The sequence below is a fragment of the Antedon bifida genome, chromosome 1 (assembly GCF_963402885.1).
Source record: "Antedon bifida chromosome 1, ecAntBifi1.1, whole genome shotgun sequence".
NCBI lineage: Eukaryota > Metazoa > Echinodermata > Crinoidea > Comatulida > Antedonidae > Antedon > Antedon bifida.
The window spans coordinates 30,151,693-30,173,972 of NC_136226.1; the positions used below are offsets into that span (position 1 = coordinate 30,151,693).

A 22,280-nucleotide genomic window follows, 5' to 3' on the forward strand; every position below is an offset into this window, starting at 1 on the left:
CTAATTGCTTAATAATGTGATTGTTCCTGATCTGTTCTGATTACGAACATTTAACAGAAATGTATCAATTATCTGGATGCATAAATGTTTTCATGTTTTGTAGCTAATTTAATAATTAAATATTTTTACATTGTTTGGTACATGGTTTGCAACTACAACTCTCCTTGGTCTTTGTGAGATTACAGCAATCCCTGCTGGAACATCCAACCCATCATCTTCGTTATCTATTCGTTTAATGAACTTACCATTTTGATCAAATAGTTGTAGTTTATGATTACTGGATACTATCATATTCCCATCCATATCTATGATTATACCACAAGGAGCCAAGACTTTACCATCTTCACCACCAGAGCCTACAAGGATCTTTATCAGCTTATCATTATCATCAAACATTTGTATTCTCTTATTATCATGATCAGCAACAATCACATGACCATCCTTTGTTACAGCAACATCATCTGGTTGTTTCATTTGACCTGCTTCACTACCTTCAGAACCTATCTTACCCAGTAGACTACCGTCATCAATATTGAATTTAAACACACAGTGACATTCACGGTCTGCTATATATAACATCCTGGTCTGTTGGTTTACTGTTACTCCATCAGGATATTTTAATACTCTTTTACCAAAGGTTCGGATTTCATGATATTGATTATCATTCATTACAACACATTTACCTAAATGGTCGCAATATACCATGTGACCATTGCCTATTTGATGCATGCGAGTGACTTGTACATTTTGTGGTATTTGTATCTTAGAAACAAAACCACCTGATTGATCAAACTTTATTAGATCTTTACTGCCACTTGACACTAACATACATCCATCACTATCCAATACTACATCTGTCACTTTGTTTGTTTTCGAATGTTCTTTATACTCTGATATGTTATCTATGGTATGTACAAGTCCAACAGGTTCCACCTTGATACTCACTGGTGAACCTATGACATGTGACATATCTCCATCATTGATATCCATGTGCCAGTCTTCTTCCAAATCACATCTACCTGTTACTGTGTACTGTCCCTTTCTGCGTGTTACTTCAGTGGCTGATTTCGCACCTGATGAGTTGCTTAGTGTGGCTGTTAATTGACCAACATCAATCTCTGCTAGACTTGATACTGTCACACTAAATGACTGTCCTTTTGTTATTGAAATGTTCTCATCTTCTTTATTAACCTTGTATACACCACCAAGAGTGATAAGTCTACCAACACCTTCGCGATTCATCAACTCAACCAGCTGTGGAGATGGAATAAACTTTAGTGTAATTCTTGTTCTAGTAAATGAATTGTCCAATTCATCCGCTGCAGCGTCATTCTCAACTACAGTGATTGTCGTCTGGTATGATGCAAGGTTTTCTGTTTCTGTTGGTTTATTCATTGTTTTCTTGATTGATTCCATCAACGTGTTTACTTGTGTCAGCTTGAATTCAATACTTTTAACTTGACGATCGATAACTTTGCTTTGTTCTTTATAAATCTGTGTAAGATTTGCCATCATTATCTTCGTTTCTTCCTTCACCTTTCTGATAATTGTCTTCTCGTGAATTTCAATCGCTGTTCTGCTTAACTTCAAATTAGATTCAAACTCTGATCTCTCTTTAGTAATAACATCTAATCTCTCTTTTAGTTTTCTCTTAATGCCTTCAGCTGTCTTCATAGTTTCAGTAACAGTTTTGTTGATGTCGTTCAGAGCTGTCAGCATTGGTATCACCTTATGTTGATTTCTATAACAACTGAGAATATGTTTGCAATCTTCACATGCAGAAAGTTTACATGTACGACAGTAATCTTCCAATTTTTTATCCGGGTGATTTTGGCAGTTTAGTGAATCTTCACTTTGTTCTTCTATGTCTGTATCCAGTGTGTATAGTGAATGGTTCGCCAGCGCAGGGAACATCTTATGATGTTGGATGCATTGTCGACACATATACATTTCACATTCAGAGCAATAGTCCTGAGGTTGATTCGCACATCTTGAGCATGCTTCTGGTTTTTCGGATTCAATCTTCTCAACGTATTCAACTAGGTAACTGATTGTTTCATTGCACTTCAAATGTTTCAAATCACCATCTTTAAGATCGTACGTCTGACGGCATTTTGGACATCGTATCTTGCCGTGTCTTCTCATCAAATCTTGCAGGCAGTTAAGACAGTAAGTGTGAAGACAGTTAAGCGCCTTTGGATCTGTGAATCTTTGTAGACAGATTGAACATTCCAAATCTCTTTTGTCAAAAAACTTCAATACTGTTTTAGCAGACATCTGTAAAATAAAATACAGTATTTTTTTTCAGTTAGTGTAAACTATAAGATGTATTCCAGACGGAAGGACAGAGTGCGAGGATGATCAATATATAGTCTAGGACCTGGGTCAGATTTGTATGCATTTAATTTAGGAGAGAATATCTCAACTGTTATAGGACAATTTGACCCCAACGAACAACATGGAATGTGTGCCAAATTCGCTATCCGGGACGAACATGCCCAAAATCGGGGTCAAAGGTTAAAAATGTGTGGTTCTTATATCTCGACAACCGCTTGTCGTACAGATTTGCTTTTGGTGTCAAATTGTTCAAAATATACATATTTATATTCGGTCTAACACAACTTTTAGCGAAAAAATGACCGGAAATTCTTTTACTGACCTTTGACCCAAAAATGACCAAAAAACACATTTTCAGGTTAAATTATTCTTTAAAATGCCAATGGACAAACTGTATGGTATCAAATGAAAGCATACACAATATGCTACCCATTGCTACCCAACTTGTATTGAAAATTTTTAATTATGAAGCTAATTGTATGGAAAATGTGCATATTTTGATTATTTTTATACAAAAAATGAATATTTGGTAGCGTAATTGTTATGTTTATTTATATAATATTAAATAATTTTAGTGTTTGAAAAAACTATTTGGTATCAAATGAAAGCCCATAAAATATTCTATCCATTGCTACCCAACTTGTATTAAAAGTCTGTAATTATGACGCTAATTTTGTTAAAAATGTGCATATTTTATTATTTTTTTACTAAAATGGGTATATTAAATAGTGTATAGTTATTTTGGTTTATTTATAATATTAAATAAATCAAGAGTTCTTTTGGTATCAAATTGTTTAGAATATACATATTTATATTTGGTCTAACACAACTTTTAGCGAAAAAATGACCGGAAATGCTTTTACTGACCTTTGACCCAAAAATGACCAAAAAACACATTTTCGATTAAATTATTCTTTAAAATGCCAATGGACAAACTGTATGGTATCAAATGAAAACATACACAATATGCTACCCATTGCTACCCAACTTGTATTGAACATTTTTAATTATGAATCCAATTGTATGGAAAATGTGCATATTTTGATTATTTTTATACAAAAAATGAATATTTGGTAGCGTAATTGTTATGTTTATTTATATAAAAAGTTGTGTTAGACCGAATATAAATATGTATATTCTGAACAATTTGACACCAAAAGAAAATCTGTACGACAAGTGGTTGTCGAGATATAAGAACCACACATTTTTAACCTTTGACCCCGATTTTGGGCATGTTCGTCCCGGATAGCGAATTTGGCACACATTCCATGTTGTTCGTTGGGGTCAAATTATCCTATAACAGTTGAGATATTCTCTCCTAAATTAAATGCATACAAATCTGACCCAGGTCCTAGACTAATAGGCCTACTGTTGGCTTTGGGTGAAGAAAGAATAAGAAAATGCTTTCTTAAAATTGTCTACTATTAAAAGAAGAGCAACCAACATAAAGTACGGTAACGGTTATAACCTCTGTCAATTATTATTTACGGGAAAGAAAAATCTAAAACCATCACCGCTATAATAATACAATGATCAACAAATATATACATAAGGAATGTTTATGATTTGAATAGGGTTAATTTTAATTATTATAAAAATTGAGGCGGAGCCAAGATTAATTCTGTCACGAATACAACATTCGTTATTCACACATTGTGTAACAACTTTTATTCAATTTCATGTATTGTAAATGGCGACACCACGCAGTAAATATCAAGTTGGATTTCACAAATATAACCCAACCTATCGTATCTTTTATTATAAAATGTTTACATAAAGCTAAGAAGAGTGGCCTATAATAGTAGAGCATACCTTCAATCGCTACAATGAGAGAAAATAATATATGGCTGGATACAAAATATATTGTCCATTTGTTATAGGTGTTAATACACATTCTAGAACCTTATTTTTACTATAGAAAAAGTTATGACTTACTTTGAAAATGTTGTAAACTTCAAAAGACTGTAAATATTTTGACGAACCTTCTACTTGTGTTCCTGTTGTCTGTTGTGTATTAGCCAATGTATCTTCTGGCCTTTAAATATTGTTATTGAACGTTCTTTCATCTAGTAGACTGGAAATGTGATCCGTCTACTTGCGATCAGTTGAATGTGTGTAGGTGTAGGTTATTCTCTGCTGTTAAGGGTGTATTGCACAATTCAAGGTACCAAGTTCACTGCAAAGTACACATATCTTAATAATATAATATTTGTATTTAGAAAATCAGGGTAGTAAATTAATAAAAAGCAAACTTCTTTGTTTGCTTTTTTGCGCAATTGTGAAATAGAGGTAAACAAAAGTCAGTTTACATAAGATAGTGTTAACCATAATATTTAATATTAACGTTATATTGTTACACACGAAAAGACCCGTTTGAGAAGTTGACTCAAACTTTAGTGAATAGGCCTACACTTTATATAATGTTAAAATTCCTCATGTGGATTTCAATTTTTATTAAAAGTTAATGAGTGCCTGGTCCTCCAAAGACAATATGGGTAAATGTTATTGTTTTAATACGTTTTAATTATTAAATACGGTTTGTCAATGTTTACACAAATTAACTTGGAAAAATAAGCCTTTTAATTTGAATTCATGATCAATTTGTAACTATAACTAAAATTGGGAAAATCCAGTGTTCTGATTGGACATGCTTTATTTATTTGTGTTTGCTAGTTACGCTTAGCAACTAGATACAAAATGTGTTATCAAAGTTTATAGATTAAATTGTGTAGGTCATAGATTTATCACGTAACCAGGTCCATGGATTTATTATTAACTTTTTATTTGTATTTCAATCAACAAAAGTTAACTAAATGAAGTATAGTAAACCTATGTTGCATAAAACAAGAATAAGGCTATTGAATGAATGAATGTTTGGTTCAAACTATGTCCTTTGAACAATGATATGTCTTCCTACTGAGTGCATGTTTTATTACAGTATTTTTTCTGTACTTTTTTTCAATCGTAAAACCAATCTTCCAATTTACACAAACAATTAACTCGTTGAATGAGGTGAATGTTCGTGATATGTTTTATAACACACCTAAACTAAGGTAAATTCAAATTCATTGTAAATGGCGAGCATGCACAGTCATATACAGCGGAATCACGCATTACCAATCACTTATTTTGATTTGAAGTGAAAATTGTAAAATCTAAAACTTCAATCTTGTTTTATAACACACCTAAACTAAGTTTAAATTCAAATTCATTGTAAATTGCGAGCATGCACAGTCATATACAACCAGTGGCGTATCCAGTGGGGTACAGAATTTTTTCCAAAAATGGCCAAATTTCGACCTTTTTATTTTTCGATAAAACTGGTTACCATAGCATAATGGACATGCGCAGAACCCATTATTCGACTCTACGCATGTTTATTGTGCTATAGTAACCATTTATGTCAAAAAATAAAAGGGTCGAAAAATGGCCATTTTTCGAAAATTTCCCAGTACTATAGTACAGGGATTTTTTCCAAAAATGGCCAAATTTCGACTTTTTTATTTTTCTATGAAACTGGTTACTATAGCATAATTGACATGCGCAGAACCCATTATTCGACTCTGCGCATGTTTATTGTGCTATAGTAACCATTTATGTCAAAAAATAAAAGGGACGAAAATGGCCATTTTTCGAAAATTTCCCTGTACTATAGTAAAGGGATTTTTTCCAAAAATGGTCAAATTTCGACCTTTTTATTTTTCGATAAAACTGGTTACTATAGCATAATGGACATGCGCAGAACCCATTATTCGACTCTGCGCATGTTTATTGTGCTATAGTAACCATTTATGTCAAAAAATAAAAGGGTCGAAAAATGGTCATTTTTCGAAAATTTCCCTGTACTATAGTAAAGGGATTTTTTCCAAAAATGGTCAAATTTCGAGCATTTTATTTTTCGATAAAACTGGTTACTATAGCATAGTTGACATGCGCAGAACCCATTATTCGACTCTGCGCATGTTTATTGTGCTATAGTAACCATTTATGTCAAAAAATAAAAGGGTCTAAAAATGGCCATTTTTCGAAAATTTCCCTGTTCTATAGTACAGAATTTTTTCCAAAAATGGCCAAATTTCGACCTTTTTGTTTTTCGATAAAACTGGTTACTATAGCATAATTGACATGCGCAGAACCCATTATTCGACACTGCGCATGTTTATTGTGCTATAGTAACCATTTATGTCAAAAAATAAAAGGGTCGAAAAATGGCAATTTTTCGAAAATTTCCCTGTACTATAGTACAGGGATTTTTTCCAAAAATGGCCAAATTTCGACTTTTTTATTTTTCTATGAAACTGGTTACTATAGCATAATTGACATGCGCAGAACCCATTATTCGACTCTGCGCATGTTTATTGTGCTATAGTAACCATTTATGTCAAAAAATAAAAGGGACGAAAATGGCCATTTTTCGAAAATTTCCCTGTACTATAGTACAGGGATTTTTTCCAAAAATGGCAAAATTTCAACTTTTTTATTTTTTTTAGATAAAACTGGTTACTATAGCATAATTGACATGCGCAGAACCCATTATTCGACTCTGCGCATGTTTATTGTGCTATAGTAACCATTTATGTCAAAAAATAAAAGGGTCGAAAAATGGTCATTTTTCGAAAATTTCCCTGTACTGTAGTACAGGGATTTTTTCCAAAAATGGCCAAATTTCGACTTTTTTATTTTTCTATGAAACTGGTTACTATAGCATAATTGACATGCGCAGAACCCATTATTCGACTCTGCGCATGTTTATTGTGCTATAGTAACCATTTATGTCAAAAAATAAAAGGGACGAAAATGGCCATTTTTCGAAAATTTCCCTGTACTATAGTAAAGGGATTTTTTCCAAAAATGGTCAAATTTCGACCTTTTTATTTTTCGATAAAACTGGTTACTATAGCATAATGGACATGCGCAGAACCCATTATTCGACTCTGCGCATGTTTATTGTGCTATAGTAACCATTTATGTCAAAAAATAAAAGGGTCGAAAAATGGTCATTTTTCGAAAATTTCCCTGTACTATAGTAAAGGGATTTTTTCCAAAAATGGTCAAATTTCGAGCATTTTATTTTTCGATAAAACTGGTTACGATAGCATAATTGACATGCGCAGAACCCATTATTCGACACTGCGCATGTTTATTGTGCTATAGTAACCATTTATGTCAAAAAATAAAAGGGTCGAAAAATGGCCATTTTTCGAAAATTTCCCTGTACTATAGTACAGGGATTTTTTCCAAAAATGGCAAAATTTCGACTTTTTTATTTTTCGATAAAACTGGTTACAATAGCATAATTGACATGCGCAGAACCCATTGTTCTACTCTGCGCATGTTTATTGTGCTATAGTAACCATTTATGTCAAAAAATAAAAGGGTCGAAAAATGGCCATTTTTCGAAAATTTCTCTGTACTATAGTACATGGATTTTTTCTAAAAATGGCCAAAGTTCGACCTTTTTATTTTTCGATAAAACTGGTTACTATAGCATAGTTGACATGCGCAGAACCCATTATTCGACTCTGTGCATGTTTATTGTGCTATAGTAACCATTTATGTCAAAAAATAAAAGGGTCGAAAAATGGCCATTTTTCGAAAATTTCCCTGTACGATAGTACATGGATTTTTTCTAAAAATGGCCAAAGTTCGACCTTTTTATTTTTCGATAAAACTGGTTACTAATAGCATAGTTGACATGCGCAGAACCCATTATTCGACTCTGTGGACCTTGGTATCAAGTATAAATCAATACGAATGCTATTGTGTTAAACGGCAAGTTAGATATTATACCGCGCCTATATGCGCGCCTTTGCCACTCGGTATTGAAGATGTTTGACATCGTCATAAATTACCATTTCCTAACATAATAAACAGTAACATCTACATGAACATTCTAGAATGTGTTTAGATTTTAAGAAACCATGTATAATTATTATAAGAACAATCAGAAACATTCTAAAAGTATGATCATATATTGCGTTATCATCATCTTATAGAGTCATAGTAACCAGTTATGTCGAAAAATAAAAGGGTCAAAATTTTTCAAAAATGGCCAACATATCGACTTTTAAAAAATTCACTTATTATGCGATAATATTGCCATATATGCACATATATTGCATTATCATCATCTTATAGAGTCATAGTAACCAGTTATGTCGAAAAATAAAAGTGTCAAAATTTTTCAAAAATGGCCAACATATCGACTTTTAAAAAATTCACTTATTATGCGATAATATTGCCATATATGCACATATATTGCATTATCATCATCTTATAGAGTCATAGTAACCAGTTATGTCGAAAAATAAAAGGGTCAAAATTTTTCAAAAATGGCCAACATATCGACTTTTAAAAAATTCACTTATTATGCGATAATATTGCCATATATGCACATATATTGCATTATCATCCTCTTATAGAGTCATAGTAACCAGTTATGTCGAAAAATAAAAGGGTCAAAATTTTTCAAAAATGGCCAACATATCGACTTTTAAAAAATTCACTTATTATGCGATAATATTGCCATATATGCACATATATTGCATTATCATCATCTTATAGAGTCATAGTAACCAGTTATGTCGAAAAATAAAAGGGTCAACATTTTTCAAAAATGGCCAACATATCGACTTTTAAAAAATTCACTTATTATGCGATAATATTGCCATATATGCACATATATTGCATTATCATCATCTTATAGAGTCATAGTAACCAGTTATGTCGAAAAATAAAAGGACCATAGTAACCAGTTATGTCAAAAGTATAGTACACATATTAAATTATAGTTTTTCAATAATTTATTAATTACAAGTTTTAATGAACACCTGTCGTTACTTCTACAAATTTACTATAACATAACATACATACTATAAAAGTTTCCACATATGAATCTATCTCAGATTTAAGCATAATTTATATAGATATCAATATTTTATACAATACATCATCAGACCGCAAATATATATATATAAACACATCAGGCATAGAATAAATTCTAAACCGCCCAGTGATATACTGAAATTTAATTAATTAATTAATTTGAAACGATAAAGATGAGGAAATCTGTGAGAATGAGAAAAAGTCACCCCAACCAAAATTCAAACCGGGAACCTTCTGCTTGATATGCAGATGTCCTTTAATATTCTCGAGGTGGTATAAATTTATGTGTTATTCATTTTAATGTTGTGAAATGATTTTAATGTTTATATTGAATTTCTCAATTTCTGAGATCAATACATGTTACAGATAGGAATACTGTACTAATTTACCCATATAATTGTCAGAATAATATATTTAAAATATTTTGGAAACACGGCGAACGTTTTGCAATTTTTAAAGTATTTTATATCAGGTTCTGCTTTTACGGATTTTTTCGAAAGCTTTTCCAACTTTCGTAAGTCCTTGATTGACACCGAAGTGTTTACGAAAGTTGGAAAAGCTTTCGAAAAAATCTGTAAAAGCAGTAACTGATATAAACTACTTAAAGGTGAAAACAATACACAAATCATTATATAATTTCTATGTATTTTTTAGTGTAATCTTAACATCCCAAGGGTAGCTGTCCATATCATTTAGGCCCATCCTGAACAGCTGTGTGTGTTGCCATGCAACGTCACCTTTACCTCCGCTTAGCACGGCTTTTAACGTAACTACTTTAGCTCCATTTATTTCAGTGATTCGTGCAGACTTTCCATCTGAAATTTACGAATATCATGATTTAATTTCAATCAATAGATTATGTTTCTTGCATCTTTGTAAAATGATTAGACATTATTATATATAATATTATATATATAATACTGTACAATCATATAAATCCAAAGGCAAATTACTGAAAAAATGACAATGCTGTGGGTATCAGTGGCTGGATCTCAATGGAGATACAAAATAAAAGCGAAAAGCTAAATCAAAACGAGAAGTAAAACAGCCAGAAAAGTTAGCAGAGCTTTCGGGCAACACTAGCCCTTCATCAGTGCAAGTGAAGGGATTTGGATAACGTCATAGTATAAAGCTGGCAAGTGCTGCCTGGGTGGACAGGAATAAAATAAATATAACAAAGGGAGACAGGGTGGAGTCTGTACTGTCTGTACAATCATATATATATACTGTATAATACTGCAATCTTCGGCCGTTTCCCCGCTAGCAAAATCGATCGAGCATATACAATAACAGTTTAAGAGCGCCACGGGCAGCAGGTCATCGTCGTTCGAGCATGCAATTGGGATGGAGGTATAGTAATCTCTTGCGCCCATTATTTATTAAAAATTATAACACATCAATCAAAGTACAATATTTATAAGTGTGAACAGGGAAACAACCTTTCTGTCTTCCCTAACTTAAGAATACAGTAAACATATTCACTTTATGAGTTTCAGTTTTCTAGAACATAATTTATCATGGTTCCGTATTATATTAAACTTCTAGATAAACAAGAATTAATACTGAAAATTAAACTTTATTGATAGTTAAATTTAAAAGTAAAAACCTACCTCCTTTAAGTAATACGCACGTTTCTCCATCACACAATGTCCAAACAATCCTTCCAGACTCAAAAGTTGTACTAACCAGCTTAACATCAATATGCTCTACAACTAAACCAGTGTTGGATACATCAAACCTCCAGCTAATGGATGCTTCTGAAGGACCTCCTCGTGCTAGATACACCTGAAGTTAATAAAGTAGTATAGTACTGTCAGTGGGGTTGTATGTAGATATAGACAGATTAACTTTATTAGATGTAATTGTAAAAAACATAAAGCTCTGTCTACACTATCAAACTAGTTTGACAATAAAAAGTGTGATGTGCCCAAATATGGTAGTGATATTCCCAAATAGTGATATGAAATCATCATGTCCGTATATGGGCACATGACATTTTTTTGTCACATAAAGGTTTCTAGTGTAGACAGAGCTTAGTGAATTGTACTTGGAACGAAACATAACATATTTTTGGAAATGACGCTGGATTAAGATGCAAGTTATGAATTTCAATTCCTGTCGGAAAAATAAAACAACTTGACGTCCAAATATATGGGGGGAAAAATCATTAAAAAAAATAAATTTAAAAAAAATTCAAAAAAATAGATTAATAAATAAAACAAAAATCCAAACAATCAAAGCTAAACCCAACAACAGCTGTGAATATTGCCAACACTAGTTCCGTGACATCAACATGATTGTGAGAACTCATAAAAACATAACAAATCTCACAAAACGAAGATACTACTTTGTGCAAGTTTGTCTTGCTTAAAAACCGTATTTAAATATATATGATAACGTTACCCACCTTCTTCCAATCATATTCTTCTTTTAAATTTATATTGCTCATTGTAAACACGCCACTCTCCCAGTCTTCCAGCTCAGTATTGCCATTGGATACACGTCTGTAGATGTTACTAGACGGCGAATATTGCACATGTAGTGTTTTACTCGTCTTTTCCATTTCTGTCGGTTCAAACGTGTGACCTTTGCTCTCCTAAGAGAATCAAATAAAGAGTTAACTGGTGTGTTGATATTTGGCATCAGACAGGTGACAGGCTGGGTGAGCGGCATTGCACTGCTTCTGTGGCGATTCACAAGAAGATTGTCTATAGATACACTGCATAACAGTAAAGAGCTATATGTCAAAATGCATCTTTTGAAGTATTGAAATATTTTATTTATACTGGGTAACCTCTTCAGTCAAAGATTGGTCTCCAAAAGGGCCCAGTTATGATCAGTGGCTGTGATTTATTAGTACACCGGGGTAACCCCCTACTCATCTCGAAAAATGTACTAGGTTCTTTAAAGTGCACATGAGCTAGATGTGAACACTGGACCTACGGTTTATAGTTCTTATCCAAGAAAACTCGTTCTACCACCAGAACCATGGAGCGAGTGAGCCTCTAACTCTTGCCGATGTTATGGCTACGTAATTACAGTCTACAATCCTAAATGCTCAGCCACTTACTGATATTGAGTTGGCAGCTCCCTGTGCACCCATTTCACCTCTAGAACTTCGCCAGGCTACCGAGCCAGATACCCTACCCTGCTCTTCACCATCTTGGGCTTTTTTAGTTGCTAAAAACTCTGCAAGTTCCAATGAAAACCTCTTTTTAAGAATGTCTTTTCTAAATGATGATATATTACGTTGCCTCTAAAAACAAAAGGAATTAATAGTTTGATGTAAAATTGAAGAAACACTAACAATTTTAAATTGCAGTTAAAACAGCATATCATTTAACTCACATAATTGTACTTTTAAGTACAGTACATATTATGAGAACACTTACATGTGTACTTAGTAAAAGGTACAGTTATGTCAGAGTAGGGCAAACATCTGACTAATTATCTTAAGCTCTGTCTACACTATCAAACTTTATCTGACAAAAAAATGGAATCGCCCATATATGTACATGATGATGTCATATCACCACCATATTTGGGCATATCACACTTTTTTTGTCAAGTTTAATAGTGTAGACAGAACTCTAGCTCCACAAACCAAAGCTATTTCGAAGTAGTTATCCAATTAGTAGCATATCATATACATAGCTACCACCCTCTACCTAAAAGAGACCACAGTGAGAAGGAATACACATACCGTATTGTTGAGCTTTTCTAATCTGTCCATTAACACTTCTTGACGGCACTGAGTACGCCGCGTCAAAACTTCTCCATGTTTAGAAGAATAACGCCATGTCACATCTACCACCTGAAATTATTAAAATGTATTTGAATGTGTATAAAAAATTAGCATACAACATACTGTACGAGACAATTCTTGCATCAATATATCAATTTTTCAAGGTTTTTTAAGTCAATTGAATGGTTAATGACCAGGTTTCGAAAACCAGCAGTAAAAACTTTTTTTTTCCAGTACACACATGTTTTTTATTTTATTTTAAAGATGTATTGTCCTCCAAAAACATGAAAAATGAAGATTAATTAAAGCGTATATATATACAGGATAAAAACATATCAGGTATAATAGATGTAGCACTACTTTTACATATGGTCCTGTTTTTAGAAAGAAAGGTTAAAAACATGCATAAAAACACTTTAAAATTTGCTAATAAAACTGTAAAAATATATATCTTGTTTACAAAGATTACCTACCTCTTCACAAGAAAATGCAATAATGTAGGTCAACTTCTTGTCCCATCCATTTTCATAGAGCAATGGTTTATCACAAGTGTTTTCACATGCGTCACAATGCAACCAACGCTTCTGAGAATTTGAATAAACCTCCGTCCACACATGGTCTATTGATGAGAGATATAGTAGTTACACACAAATGTTTTGTAGAAAATAAAACAAAAAATTGGTGAGTGTGTTTTCTATATATTTAGTGCATTGTTCGGTGTATGTATAACATTTGAATAAACCTCCGTCCACACATGGTCTATTGATAAAAGATATAGTTACACACAAATGTTTTGTAGAAAATAAAACACAAAATTGGCAAGTGTTGTGTAAAAATTACTATATATTTAGTGCATTATGTATGTATAAAATTGCTTTATAAGCAACAATTACTGCATTGTACCCCATAGCTTTTGGAGGTGTGTTTTTATAACTATGCCTTTTGTTTATTAACATCTTTGATTGGCTGAATTGTTTATTATGTAATTTTGTGACTGATACATGTTGTCCTTCTCTTCACCTGATGATAGGCGATGCTCGAAAAATGTTGTATTAATAAATTTATATTGAGGCAGTTTTAACTTGTTTGATTTTTATAAAATGATTGTATAGATATAAATTATAACCTGTCCAGTCAAGAACATATCTTGCTTCAAAGCCAGCAGCTCTACAACACAGGGTGAAACAATTCGCCCATTCACCGCATCGACCAGTCCGTGTCTCTAACAACTTGCCTGGGTCATTATACCTGCATAGTAAAGACATGAAATTATATGAATTAACTATATGGATTAACCTAGTAAACTATAGGTATTACCCTAGTTAACTATGTATTAACCTAATAGACTATTGGTAATAACTAGAGGAATATTAACCAAGTTAACTATAGGTACTAAACAATGTAAATAAACCTTTAATTTTTTTGTTTTATATATTTAGGCAAATTGCCAAGGGTAAGTCAAATTGCCAAGGATAACCAACCATAAGCGAATTCATTCACTATCCTTCTTAAAGGTGGCAATCCTGTTCACAACACAAACATATACACAAGATGCTCTACATAAACAAAGTCTTTGGGAGTGGAGTTGTAATTTGTCATTGGAAAATCCTGACATATGACAGGACTTGAACCCAGGACCCTTGGATTGGTAGCCAAGCATCATAACCACTTAGAGTTGTTTACCTTGGAAAACGTGTAGTAAGAGAGCATACTGTACACCTATACGCCTCTACGGTTTGGGCACCCCATCGGAGGTCATCAGCTGTTGGTACCTGCGTACCAGAGGCTTGCGTACGTGCCTGACAATGCCGACATGGTGGCGAATCCATCCAGCTAAAAAATCGACTTTTAAACCATTTTAGCAATTCTAGGAGAAGGTAATCTTGTAAATCATATGGTTTGTCATCTGGAAAAAAAAAAAGTTGTAGGAATTGAATTAAAGTAGATTAAAACAAGTAGTAGTACTGTAGTAGTATTTTATAAAGCTCTGACAGTTTGACAAAAAAAGTGTGATGTGCACAAATATGTTGGTGATGTGCCCAAATATGGTAGTGATATGACATCATCATGTCCATATATGAGCAAATCACTTTTTTTTTTGTCACATAAAGTTTGATAGTGTAGACAAAGCTTTAGAATAAATATTTTGTCTCCGAATGTTTGTTTAAATTCATTTAAATGAGTGGAAAATAAACAAAACAAAACCTGATTTTGTTTGTCTATGTTGAGCAGGGGCATGTATTTATTGCTACTTTCATATATACATTACTGTATTAATAATATTTTCAAGTCCTTACTTGTAGATTCTTGGTTTCTTTGCAATTTTCTTTGGGCTTTCTGTTTAAGTTCATGGAGGGGCATCACCTGACATGCTTTTTGTTGTAAGGAAACTTCTTCATATAACATCACATGATCAAATGAAACTTGGATCTTCCTTAAAAATGCTTGCTCCTCTGACTAAAACAAATAAACACTTAAAACTTTAGCTTTAGACACAGTTAGAAAATAAAATATAAACAAAATAAAATATAAACAGAAATAATATAATGTTGGACTTGATGCAAGGTATTATGCACTTGTCAATTGTATGACCCACTATACAACCCCCAAGAGAGGTACGTCATTTGTATGATCTGCGTCATGTATACCATGACGCACCCCTGTGTCACAAAATTGACTTACCTTTACGTGACAATGACGCACCAATTTTTTAAATAGTGACCAAGCTTTTCGAGAGAACAAAGAGGAACCATGACTGTCCTTTTGTGGTAAAGTGACATTGACTCACCGTTGTCTATTGAGGTGACGTACCATTTAGGTTTTTTAACGCACCACTGTGACATTAATTATTTGTAAATGACGCACCCCTGACACACCTCTCCCAGGGGTCATACAGTGCATCATACAATTGACAAGTGCATTAACAAAGGGGCTAGATACAAAAGCATATAGACCGGGCGCCCGGAAGATTTATTCATGTGAAAAGATACAAAAGGTTTGATGATTTAGTTAGGTGCGTATTAGGGCGAGATGCAATATTCGACATTGCTGCCGGGTCACAGCCTGTACATGGGGCCTGTGGGGATCATAACATAGGGGGGTAAAAATGCATTTATTCATGTGAAGCGATACAAGAATAAACTTTTTTGGATATCATTCGCAGTGGGCTACTAATGATTACATCACCAATGACAGCAACTTTATCCTGTACAGGGCGCCAAACAGCAACATTTTAGGGCCACGCCCAAATGGGTTTATTCATGTGAAGCGATACAAGGTTAAATCTTTTTTTAATGGCAGCAGTACATATTGGGGATGACAAAAACACCAATGACAGCAACTTTATCCTGTACATAAGCTCAGACAGCAGCCCTAAAGGTCCGCAGTTTCCCCCTATTCGGCTATATACTCGGCGCGTATGTCGTCTTATGGCGTTCAGCTAAAATACGTAATGCGGACTCGGACTGACAATAAATAAACAGTAGAATGGTAAAACAATAAATAAAGAGAGCAGTTGTTTCCTGTACCAAATCATCAAACATCAAATTCTTAGGAACTCGCCCAAAATGGGTTTATCCATGAAGTATGTAATCATTTTTGAAACTTTATCCGGTACACAGCAGTTCAAATGTCCGAGGCTCTATTCGTGATCAACAAAGTTGATAATACAAACACATTCACGATAACGAGTGACTTTTATTTTATAATTGAAATATATCTTTATTTTGGAATAATAAATAACACCAACAAAAACACTTAAAATAACCAACAGCAGATTTGTATTTTAGGGTAACATTTTGAACAATCAATATTATATCAAAATCATTATTTCGATCAAAATAATATAATTTAAGAATATTTTTCAGATAAACTAAATAATTACACTCATAATGATCGACACCGGTACCGATTATTGTACATTATTATTATAACTCGATTTAAATATTGTTTTAATTACACACTAGACACTAGTGATATGTCTATATGAAAAAAGGCAACGAAATCTAAATTTGCAACATTTTTTAACATAACATAATAGTATAAAGTAAATAATAGTTCGAATTCAACATAATCACTTAGAGAATTGGTAAGGTATAGATTAGACTATCGATTGCACACTATTACTGTATTTTTAACTCAATTTAAATTAAAAAAAGTAACCGTTTTCATTTGAATTAGACTGATAAAAAACAAAAAACTTAATTTGCCAACATTTTAAACATCGTTACTTGTCCATAATGGATCGACTACTGTATCGATTACTGCACATTGTTTTACTTTAACTGAACCAAGGTCAAATTTGTAATTGTTACTGTACTAACATTAGACAGTGATATCTGATAAAAGGCAACATTAATAATACTGGACCAAATTAAATATCGTTACTTATCCACAATGGATCGACTACTGTATTGATTATTGCACATTATTTTACTAACTAACATAAGAAAGTGATATCTGATAAACGCAACAAACTGAATCGAATTAAATATCGTTACTTATCCATAATGGATCGACTACTGTATTGATTACTGCACATTATTTTTACTATAACTGCCCAAGTCAAATTTAAATTGTTACTGTACTAACATTAGACAGTGATATCTGATAAAATGCAACATACTCAGGACTAAATTAAATATCGTTACTGTATCGATTATTGCACATTATTTTACTATAACTGTCAAATTTAAAATTGTTACCATGTGAAATCACACTCACCCAGCATCTGTTGAGGGCAAATTATGCATTATGTGGAGACACGCTCATACTCCTCAGCCAACACAAAACCTACACCCACTAAACTATGGATGGGTTGATAATGGTGATGGAAGGTATGTACCTAAATGGTTTGATGGAAATGCTCTACCAGATACGTTGACTAGTGATCCATACTCGGAACAAAGTGCTATCTTGACGATACTAATGCAGGAATATTGGAAGAAAGTGATGATGAAGAACTTGAAATAATAGATTTTGAAGCTGAAATCGATGATGACCAACCTTGGAGTGATGACAGTGAAAGTGACTGTGATGATGACGAATAGAGAAACTTAAAAGATTATGCATTACGGCTGATTTAATAGTTTTTAATCGTTTACATAAAACATTTGACAGTTTTGAAGTAAATATTGTATAATATATCAAATATAAATACTGAACTATTTGATCCATAGATAGTTGGCAACAAGAATCCAGTATCATTACAGTGTGATATAATCAAATTTATAAATGACGCTGTCACAAATCATTTAAAAAGAAATCCAATAGCCCCTATTGGTTTCATTATATCGTGTATTCTGTTCAGCTAGTAATATGGAATATGATGAATGTACAATATTCAGTTATTTAATGCATACAGCCAGTAACCTCGATGTCTTTGCTCAATTGTGCTTTTACAGTGTGTCGGTAGTTACACGTCTGCATGTAGAATTTTCGACCTGGGTTCAGTTAGAGTAAAATAATGTGCAATAATCGATACAGTAGTCGATCCATTATGGATAAGTAACGATATTTAATTTGGTCCTGAGTATGTTGCATTTTATCAGATATCACTGTCTAATGTTAGTACAGTAACAATTTTAAATTTGACATGGGCAGTTATAGTAAAATAATGTGCAGTAATCAATACAGTAGTCGATCCATTATGGATAAGTAACGATATTTAATTCGATTCAGTTTGTTGCGTTTTATCAGATATTACTTTCTTATGTTAGTTAGTAAAATAATGTGCAATAATCAATACAGTAGTCGATCCATTGTGGATAAGTAACGATATTTAATTTGGTCCAGTATTATTAATGTTGCCTTTTATCAGATATCACTGTTTAATGTTAGTACAGTAACAATTAAAAATTTGACTTTGGTTCAGTTAAAGTAAAACAATGTGCAGTAATCGATACAGTAGTCGATCCATTATGGACAAGTAACGATGTTTAAAATGTTGGCAGATTAAGGTTTTTGTTGGTTTTTATCAGTCTAATTCACATGAAAACGGTTACTTTTTTTTATTTAAATTGAGTTAAAAATACAGTAATAGTGTGCAATCGATAGTCTAATCTATACCTTACCAATTCTCTAAGTGATTATGTTGAATTCGAACTATTATTTACTTTATACTATTATGTTATGTTAAAAAATGTTGCAAATTTAGATTTCGTTGCCTTTTTTCATATAGACATATCACTAGTGTCTAGTGTGTAATTAAAACAATATTTAAATCGAGTTATAATAATAATGTACAATAATCGGTACCGGTGTCGATCATTATGAGTGTAATTATTTAGTTTATCTGAAAAATATTCTTAAATTATATTATTTTGATCGAAATAATGATTTTGATATAATATTGATTGTTCAAAATGTTACCCTAAAATACAAATCTGCTGTTGGTTATTTTTTAAGTGTTTTTGTTGGTGTCATTTATTATTCCAAAATAAAGATATATTTCAATTATAAAATAAAAGTCACTCGTTATCGTGAATGTGTGTTTGTATTATCGACATTGTTGATCACGAATGGAGCCTCGGGCATTTGAGCTGCTGTGTACCGGATAAAGTGAAAAAAAACCCAATTTTTTCAAAAATGATTCATATACTTCATGGATAAACCCATTTTGGGCGAGTTCCTAAGAGTGTGATGTTTGATGATTTGGTACAGGAAACAACTGCTCTCTTTATTTATTGTTTTAGCATTCTACTGTGTATTTATTGTCAGTCCGAGTCCCTATCACGTATTTCTAACTCAGCTGAACGCCATAAGACGACATACGCGTCGAGTATATAGCCGAATAAGGGGAACTGCGGACCTTTAGGGCTGCTGTCTGAGCTTATGTACAGGATAAAGTTGCTGTCATTGGTGTTTTTGTCATCCCCAATATGTACTGCTGCCATTAAAAAAAGATTCAACCTTGTATCGCTTCACATGAATAAACCCATTTGGGCGTGGCCCTAAAATGTTGCTGTTTGGCGCCCCGTACAGGATAAAGTTGCTGTCATTGGTGATGTAATCATTAGTAGCCCACTGCGAATGATATCCAAAAAAGTTTATCCTTGTATCGCTTCACATGAATAAATGCATTTTTACCCCCCTATGTTATGATCCCCACAGGCCCAATGTACAGGCTGTGACCCGGCAGCAATGTCGAATATTGCATCTCGCCCTAATACGCACCTAACTACATCATCAAACCTTTTGTATCTTTATACATGAATAAATCTTCCGGGCGCCCGGTCTAATAACATATAAATCAAAACAATGAATTACTAATGACTTACTGGTGATGGTTTACTAATTCCTCTGAGAGCATGTTGTGATAGAACCTTCAAACGGGCACTAGCTAGACATGATTGGATTTCACAAACAACTGATAAAGAATTAGTGTCTGGGAATCGAAGAAATTCATCATCCTGTGAATACAGTATACAGATAACAATTAGTAGTGGCCTAAAGCTTTGTCTAAACTATCAAAAAAAAGTGTTTCACAAAAAAAGTGTGCTTGCCTAAATATGGTAGTGATTTGCCAAAATATGGTAGTGATATGACATCATCATGTCCATGTGCACATCACATAAAGTTTGATAATGATAGTGTAGACAGAGCTTTACTTTATATTTTTTATATGGAAATATTGTAAAGTAGCCAAGTGCTGCAGTTCTCAATTTACAACAAAACATAAATTTACCCATATTTATCCTAACATTTACCAATTTATATTGATTTCGCCATGCAAACCTTCAAACAATATTTACCAATTCAGTACTATATTTGAAGGTGTTTTACTTACTTCTTCAAATCCCATCAAAAGTAGACACTCAACGGCACCAATAGATGGTAACAGACGGTCATTAAAAGCTTTATTTACTAAAGGAATGCTACAATATTTTGGAACTTTTGGATATCTGAAAAACAAAAATGCCTTAAATTATTTTTCAGTAATATTAATTAAAATATTATAACATTGGGTAGATGTACCAGACCTCGGCAATGTGCCAAACCTCGGCAGGTTGTATTTATATTAGTTATAATTAATTAAATAATTGATATTTTTTGTTTATCTTAACGTATAATATACTTTATTTATAGGTGGTAAATATAAACCACCGATCGTTTACTAGACACCAGCGAAACATGTCTGCCAGTAGCCATAAAAACTGAAACCTGAAAACCGGAAGTGACATTTCAGCAAAATAGACCAATGAGCTAACACGTGACTGTTCCATTTAAAGTTCCAGGGCATGAAAAATTACACACGAGGGACATGTCTGGGATTGAAATAGGCTCCTACTGTAGTGTAGCAACATTCCAGAATATTCCATTTTCAAACCAATGAAAAAATATAGGGTTTATGAGGGGTGTTAAGATGTTTGGTTGATAATTAATGATATGTGCCAGACTTCGGCACCTAACGGAAATAACTAATTAAATTAAATTATTTGCAATGTTGTTTATTAAATTTTATTCCAAATATAATTGTTGGTAAAATAAATTGAATATTGCTGTTTTTTGAATCATTTATTTCACATCTGGCCATGGCTAGGCCTAGCCTAGCTAGGCCTGCTATTTCATCGACGATCGATTGCGCAATCGCTCGCGCGTAATTCCAGGGCTTGCTTGGGCAGCGTATGCCGAGGATTGGCACACACATGCCGAGGTTTGGTACATAAATAAAAAACACATTTTTTATTATTGTTTGTTAATTATAAATATTTATTTGATAATTCACACTGTATTTACTACTTATATAAATACTAAAAACTCTAGCAAAAAAATATTTTGTGATGCTTTTAAAAAATACACGTAAATAACGAATTTCCCTGTAACCTGCCGAGGTCTGGCACATCTACCCTTGTCATTCAAGTGACATTATTATTTATTGTTGTTTCTCATTATTGAACTATTTTGTGATGCCAAACAATTTTTACAGATGTCAGAGAGTAATAATGTAGGCCTAGGCAGGGCCTAGTTTATTAATATTTTATTAGGCTAAATAACAATTTAACAAATTAGGCCTAGGCTAGGCCTAGTAGACCATTGTTGTACTGCACTGCTACTGTTATTAGAGTGTCTGTCTGGCTCGCGTAGTCCTCTCTAGCTAGCTAGCCTAGGCCTAGCGTTTTTCAAACAGCAGTAGGCCTAGCACTATTTATTTAAAAACCTTACCGTATTAGATTATTCGCAAAGCGAAGTAATAAATTCGAAACATCTAAAAATACAGGTGTTTCATTTTTAAGAAGTTGTTGAACGTTTTCGCTTACGACGACAGCGTTCGCCATTTTTGTTATTCTGCTGTAGTGGTCACGTGATAATGCTT

At 33.1% G+C, this 22,280-nt stretch overlaps 2 protein-coding genes across 2 annotated transcripts; both read right to left on the minus strand.

The window, feature by feature from the left end:
- LOC144835930 (uncharacterized) lies at positions 1 to 4,480 on the minus strand. The gene is made up of 3 exons (XM_078691063.1): positions 4,273 to 4,480; positions 130 to 2,277; positions 1 to 36 (listed from the first exon to the last, which is right to left on the minus strand). The coding sequence occupies exons 2-3, from the start codon at positions 2,275 to 2,277 to the stop codon at positions 1 to 3; spliced, it is 2,184 nt and encodes a 727-aa protein (XP_078547189.1). The 5' UTR covers positions 4,273 to 4,480.
- A 4,575-nt stretch (positions 4,481 to 9,055) lies between these two features.
- LOC144849133 (peptide-N(4)-(N-acetyl-beta-glucosaminyl)asparagine amidase-like) lies at positions 9,056 to 22,263 on the minus strand. The gene is made up of 12 exons (XM_078706149.1): positions 22,130 to 22,263; positions 20,754 to 20,868; positions 20,245 to 20,376; positions 15,265 to 15,424; positions 14,651 to 14,873; positions 14,094 to 14,215; positions 13,441 to 13,586; positions 12,926 to 13,036; positions 12,293 to 12,478; positions 11,630 to 11,818; positions 10,833 to 11,007; positions 9,056 to 10,037 (listed from the first exon to the last, which is right to left on the minus strand). Exons 1-12 carry the CDS (start codon positions 22,240 to 22,242, stop codon positions 9,862 to 9,864), a joined length of 1,848 nt encoding a protein of 615 aa, XP_078562275.1. The 5' UTR covers positions 22,243 to 22,263; the 3' UTR covers positions 9,056 to 9,861.
- Between the last annotated feature and the right edge of the window lie 17 nt (positions 22,264 to 22,280).